The 6,996-nt window shown below is 44.6% G+C and overlaps 1 protein-coding gene across 1 annotated transcript in view; it reads right to left on the reverse strand.

Moving 5' to 3' along the window:
* Positions 1 to 618: 618 nt before the first annotated feature.
* The window catches only part of LOC109316160 (C-type lectin domain family 1 member A-like), an 8,368-nt gene continuing 1,990 nt past the window's right edge, over positions 619 to 6,996 (reverse strand). The window contains exons 3-6 of the mRNA XM_019544037.1: positions 6,316 to 6,444; positions 4,783 to 4,922; positions 2,931 to 3,073; positions 619 to 978 (exon numbers count right to left, since the gene is read on the reverse strand). Of these exons, the coding sequence (XP_019399582.1) occupies positions 825 to 978; positions 2,931 to 3,073; positions 4,783 to 4,922; positions 6,316 to 6,444 (566 nt within the window). The 3' untranslated portion in view covers positions 619 to 824. The remainder of the gene's footprint in view (positions 979 to 2,930; positions 3,074 to 4,782; positions 4,923 to 6,315; positions 6,445 to 6,996) is intronic.

Consider the following 6,996-nt stretch of genomic DNA (forward strand, 5'->3'; position numbering starts at 1 on the left):
GGGAGGATCACTTCCCTGGCTCTACTTGAGATGCATCTGTGGATGCATGACAAGGTCCGGTTAGCCCTGCCAACCGTGACCTCGCATTGTCAGCCCATGTTCATCTTGGAGTCAATAATGACTCCAAGATCCCAGTTTAAGGCTGTATGTTATAAATCTGCTGCTTTTTTATACCAGCATTAAAGGGACTGCTGGCCTTTACACCAGTGTAAAAAAAGGAGTAGACCAATCCTGAGAAAAAAACAGATATAAAACTATGCTGGTGTAAATTACACTGGTTTAGGTACTGTGTGTCCACAGTTTAAAGCAGAATACCCATTTGCTCAAAACCTGCTGCTCACCCCTGGCTCACTGCTTGACTGTCTGTGTAGGATCCCAGCATAATTCAAACTGGTGTACAAACCCACTGTAAAGTAATCCAGTGTCAATGTATTGTGTATCCAGGCCCTCAAACTGCCCAAAAAATGGGATCCAGTGATGTGATGTAAGCAGAAACGTCACATCTCTTCTGGCTTCAGCAGAGTCCAACTGCAGGGACAAGATTGTATCCCACCCACAGTCATGTGAAACAAGACAAGATAGAAGAAAGTGACCAGCACAGAGTCTGAATTTGTCTGTATTTCTGGTTTAATAAACTGGCAAACAGGCAGTCCCACTTGCCCATGCTGCAGTTCAGGTGCTGTTCCCCTGCAAGTGGCAGTACAAAGTCTCAGGCTTTTTGTGAGTGTTTGATGCATAATCCTTTTCTATGTCCAAGCTCCACACTCCCCTGCCTGCTGCAGGAGTCTCCTGGATCCATTCTAACTCACCGTTATTCTGGTGGGTTAATCCTGATGAACTTTTCCTTCTGGATCCTTCTTCTTTTCACAGATGCAGAATCGACCTTCTCCACAGCTTCCAGTCTTAGGTGCCCCAGCTTGATAATATACACAAGCCCCACCCTGATGAGCCAGATTATTGGAGTCTGGGAGGGAAAACCTAGAATGTAAAGATAAAATTTGAAGTTCATAGTTGCGTCCCCAAGCAGGCTGTGCCAGACACTGGGTTTAGGAGTCCCTGGTGCTTATATAAGGGGTAGCGAGGGATGCTGAAGTGGTGTCCCTAAAAGAAGGGCAGAGATGTTTTCCATCGTAAAGCCAAATCTGTCCCATGAGAATCTAGGAGCACAGGATCCTTCCAGTCTCATGACACAAATTACAATACTAGGCATGTTCAGTCTCAAACCTAGAGAAACTTCAATACGAGGAACAATTTCCCCCACTGAAAATTGCCCTGGGAATTAAAATTGAAAAATGTTTCCCTTCTTCCTCCTCCTCCTGTTGAATATTATCAACAGATGGGTCTTCAGCTCGGTGGTGGGTGAAGGAAATATCCTTTGCATTTCCATGTACAATTCTATCGGGCCCATTGATGGCCAAGGCTTTCATGTGACACGTTCAGTTATCATTTAGTTCTGTAAATTATCTTGCCCAATTGAGCAAACAACCTTCCTTTTCCCCACCAAGTCATCTCTGACTGACTTGATCCAACACTGACAATCTTTTCCTTTCATTTTGGTATGTCAGCCTGCCAGAGAAATGTTAACAGCCTTTTTTTTTTTTTAAATGACATTTTTAGACTAAATTTATTTTGGCACATAAAGGAGGTTTTATGATTCTGCCAGAGCCCTGCAGTTTTGAGTTTTTGGAGTCAGTCACCAGGCAGTAACAACTAGAAGGTGATCCAGGGATTGGCAATACATTTTTGAAGATGTCCAGTAATCCTTATGCATTTCCTATAACAAAGCCTGTATATCATAGACTCACAGAGAAGGGCTGGCAGGGACCTCTACAGATCATTTAATCCAGCCCCTTGCCAGAGGCAGGTTCAGCTCTATCTAAATGATCCCATACAGATTCCTTGTCTAAATTCATAGCAAAACTACGCCGTCGCCTCTGACACAACACCAGACATAACACCCTAACCTGCCCCATATAAATCAGGGGGACTGTGGTGGCCAACATCCTGCTGCTGTAAAAGTTGTTATGATAAGCTCAAGAGATCTCTGCTATAGAGGAAGGCAGCCCCCTGCCCCCTGCAGTCCATACCAATCTGACCATGGGGTAAAATTCCTTCCTGACCCTAAATCCCTAAATATGGCGATTGGTCTGATCATGAGTAGAGGGTCAAGACGGTCTAACCAGAAACCTCTGGGATTCAGTCCCAGCAGGAGCTTTGCCACACCCCAGTCAAAATCCTCAGTCTTGGCTGCAGCCGGTACACAATGCCTCTGAAGAAGGCTTAAAGAAACACTGGCACATATAACAAAAGGGGTGAAGGGGTAGGGGAAGGGGGAGAGGGAATTCCCATCCCCATGCAGCACCAGAAAAGCCCAGAAGAATAGGAAATACCCATAGTAGAACATAGGTATAGAGTTCATGAGGCACAGATCTGGCCCTTGCTTTGAGCTCAGCAGAACACCCCCAGAGGTGCAGGATGAAGCAAATGATCAGCATGCCATCCCCAGCTAACATCACACCATTGCACCTGGCTGCAGCCTCCAACAGAAGGGAGACTGCCAGTGGCTTTCCCTATTGTAGGTGCTTGGGTGGGATTTGTTTCTCCAGAGGCCTAGCACCAGTTTCTTGGACTTACACATATTAGCTCCTTAGGGATGTGTCAGGATGAAAGACCCCATAGAAATGCAGGGAATTAGAACTGCTCAGATATCAGCCGCATGGGAGCATGAGTGGTTACAAGAAGCCAGGGCTTGGAGCCAGCTGGGGCCTGTATTCTCTGGTGGGGTCTGTCATTCACTGTATCCCCAGTAAAGTTCACAGTCCCAGTTAGCTGGCACTGTCCAATTCCCTCAGTTCCACGGTGAATCACATACTGGTGTTAGTGCTGCACTTCAGTTCAGAGCATAGGACACCCTAGTGAAATAGACTTACAGGCCAGTGGAGAGAGCTGTGCTGTTCACCCAGACCCACTTCTGAGTTTCAGGGTTGCGTGACAATCCAATCCAGAATGGGTAGTAATATGGGAGGCCATGACGCATTTCAGAATACAGAAATGACTCCCTTATTATGAAACGCTGCAGAAGAGCGGGGTAAAAGAGAAAGATAAATTATCTTGGCAGCATGCAAGCGTGAATGACTGGACATCACTAGCAGACTGCTGTGCATGCCTCACACACAATGCTGCTGTCAGTCTTCATGTAGAGATCATCCACATAGTGAAGTTGGAAGTCTTGCTTCTGTTTTCATCATCTGCTCTTTTCACTGCCCTGTCATTTCATCATAACCAACTCTTTTGACCTCATATTACAGGCTGAGATACAACTGAGAACTGCCCTTGTTTTATATAAATAACATTTCATTAAAACCTGTTTAGCTGTTTTAGGGTAGTGGAAGGATATAAAATAACTGCTTTCTCTCCCGACTTCCTCATGAAGTCAACTGACCTCCCTATAGTATCACCGTGTTTATGCAGCGTGTCTGCAAATAGGTCTGCCTGCATGATCATAAAGGGGGAAAACCTGCTGTGAGGACCTTCCTGACATCAAATCTGCGTTATAAAAGTTGTGACTGTTTATAAATATTCCCAGCAGGTTTAAGTGAAGATATGTCATTTATACTAGTTTAACTGCTACAAATGTGTCAGATGGAAAGCTGACACTATTCCTTATGCCAGCTCAGAACTTGAGAGGCTTAAAACATGATAGGGGCTATGAAGAGCTTCACCTTCAGTCAGCCTCACTGGTGGGTACCACCACCTTCAGCACTCAGAGCATCTTACAGCTGACATTTGCCAGAATGAGGAGACTGCTGTGTGACCCACTCTCCCAACAAAGTCACAAGGACTGAGGGGCTAAATTCCCCACTGAGCTCTGATGCTCTCAGATCAAGGATCTATTCTTAGCTTTGCTATATATTATCAGGAAGTCTTGGACTTGTTACTAAGCCAAACATTTTAATTTGGAGAACACTGTCCTCAAGATGGCAGCAAAACTACTTCTTTCTCTCATCAGGGCTCCTAAAATGAAGGATGAGTGAACTGAGAGCCCTGGATTCATTCTTTTCCACCAGGGTTTAAGGGCAGAATGGTGAATTGTACAGCTATATATGATTACAGCCCCATGTTGTATATAGGGATCTGTCAATACTTTTAAATTCTGAACCCATTTTCCTAAAAAAAAAAAAAATGTTTTTGCATCCCATTCGGACTGTATCACTGCAAACATGGGTCTGGGCCTAGATGGTACCCTCAGCTATATTTTCAGAGTCATTACTCTCTGCAAATGGCTTTGGAAGAGACTCTCTAAAGGACAGTTGATTTTGGAGCACTAGGGCACTGAGGGAGAAGACTGATGTCCTATTACATCCCACATGTCCAGTTTGTTTTCAGTCTCCAACCAGCTAAGGAAACATGACAGTTCATTTCCCTTTCCTCACACTTCTGGGGTAATAATTTCTTTCTACCTGCAGAAGGGCTAGTGCCAGTGTAGCTGTGTTAATTCTGTGATGCACTACAGGTAGCTCCATAGAATAACACATCCCACTAAAGAGGAACACACTAGACTTAGTAGGAAATATAATCATTTAAGACAAACATGTTTAACCCTGCCCCTCCAGAGACCTCTCAAATTTGTACTGCAATTTAAAGACCCACAGGCATGTCGAATACTCCTCCTGGAATTACCCTGTGAAGGCTGTGCCAGAACCCCCCTCCCAGGACCTTGCTCCTCTCTGGTTTCATTCATCTGGTGGTTTTGCATGAATATAATAAAGGAAACACACTCACCTGCTCCTCTTTGCTCTCAATTGTAATCAGCCTAGCAGACTGAGTAATGCAAAAGGATTTACACTGTTCCCAAACTCTGTTTTCAGGAGAAAAAAGATAGGACCTTTCTTTTGTGTGACTCCAGCGTGATGGACACTTCCCTGGAATGAACACATACTACTGATTAGCTCATTGCATTCCACTATAGGTCCTGTGCTAGGGATGTTATAATCAGAAACGGAGGGATTTCACACCCTCCTTACACTTTTACATCTACTACTTGTTTTTATGGGACCTACAATCAGGTGGAGCTCTAGTATCACACTTCTGAAGGGGCATGGGCTTTTCCCCTCCAGAACCAGTAGTTGTGGCCATAGAGGAAACAGCATATGCTGGCTTCCTCACCTGTATGGACACATGACAGGCCACACAGTCACTGCCATGTCACCTGAGGACCAGACCAACTCCTTGAGCCCCAACAGGATCAAAGAGTTGGGATTTGTCCCCAGCACTGAGAAATGGGAAGAAGATGGAAGCATGTTAGCTCTACAGGTTGCGTTCTCCTCTCTCCCCCCTGCTTTTTTTTCAATCTGTTTAACTCAAATTATTTTCATTTCAAAATTTTGAACTAGTATGTGGGGAATCATTTAACCAAAAAAAAAAAACCCCAAAGCAGGGAGAACGGGGATAAAATGTTTTCTTTCAATCTTTTTCTTCCAAGATGGAGAAATCATTGAAGTGTCAGGAATATCCTAAGTTCTGACCAAATGGCACAATCTTTCTTAGGGTTAAGAAAACCCATTCCCTATGGAAGACCCTCCTACTCCTGCTGAGTGCTCCTAGGGGGGCGGGATGAAGTGAGGGAAGTCCATTTCCAAAGGGAAGTCTTGATTTTTCCCAGCTGGAAGGAGGGATAAAAGCAAGGTGGATTGGACTGAAAAGGGCAGCAGCATAACGAGGGGTAGGTGATGGGGGCATTGTGCAATTTCTCTCTCTCAACACTTCTCTAGTCACTGCAGTCCATAGGAACTGATGGCAAGGGTAAGCATACAGGTCACCTCCCACTGCCCCAGCCCTCCCTGCTCTTTTTGTCCTGACCCTTTATTGCACCAGCTGCTTCTCATGCTCCCTTGAAGCAGGCGATGGTGTTAGGAATTGGCAGCAAGGGTAAGGGCACCAGCTGCAGTAGTGGGGAGCAAGAGTGAAAGAACAGCATTAGGCACAGAGTGGAGGGGCTGGGGTAGCAGCAAGAGGCTTAGGTGTTGCAGAGAAACCCTTCAGGGGCCCAGGAGCATAGCACAGAAAGGGGACATTGCTCCAGGAGACAAACTGTATGAATTGCATCTGTCAAGGGTCCCCATTCCCCAATAGTACCTGCAAGTGAAACCCTATTCTTGTAGCCCTAGAGAATTCCTTTGTACAAAGGCAACACATCTTCATGTGTGGGGGGGAGGGGGGAGGGGAGGGGGCAGGACCCTCTGCAGTGGTAAAACAGCCTCCTACACAGATCTAGATCTGCCCAGGGAAGAGAGCAGCGTCCACTTCATAATTTACCTCTTTGACTTAGCTGTTCCTCTCCAGTGTCTAGAAATCTTGTTTTCTGTGCTTGGCAGGACCTCAGCTGCTGGGTGAGATTTTTCACTTTTTCAGAAAGTTTCTTTTGCTCTCTGATTACATCAGTCACTTAAACATCAAAACAGAATAAAAGCATCTTTTATCCTATCGGATATGGTGGAGCCACAGGCGAGGCATTCTTATAATCTTGCTGATGCAAAAATGCTTTCTGCAGTGGAGAAGTGCACTGATACCCCTTGGAGAAGGGGAGCTTCAGGGTTGGCAGGGTCATACACTCCATCAAACCTGTATTATAGGTAATTTCCAAATGCATTGCAAAATAGATCCATGGAAATATCTTTGCATATTTTAAGAACAGCCTGCTCATATTGGGCATTATATTATTATGACAGGACAGGATAGGACAGGACTTTGACTCTATCTAAAGTCTTTAAAAAGGCAAATGCCTAGGACTATAAATCTCTAAAACCAGAATATTTTTTCAGGACAAAAAAAAGTGACAATTGGAAATGTCTTCGTGTTCTGAGTTAGAGGCAAATTGCTTTTTTTCAGAATTCCCATGGAACAAATTATTAGAACATGTCCAAACTAGAAATTTTAATTCAAGAAATTTCAAAATTCTTAACCAAAACAAGCTGATTGTATGTATGAAAATGCCAT

Source organism: Crocodylus porosus, unplaced genomic scaffold, assembly GCF_001723895.1.
Source record: "Crocodylus porosus isolate Cpor-Errol unplaced genomic scaffold, CroPor_comp1, whole genome shotgun sequence".
NCBI classification, from domain to species: Eukaryota; Metazoa; Chordata; order Crocodylia; family Crocodylidae; genus Crocodylus; species Crocodylus porosus.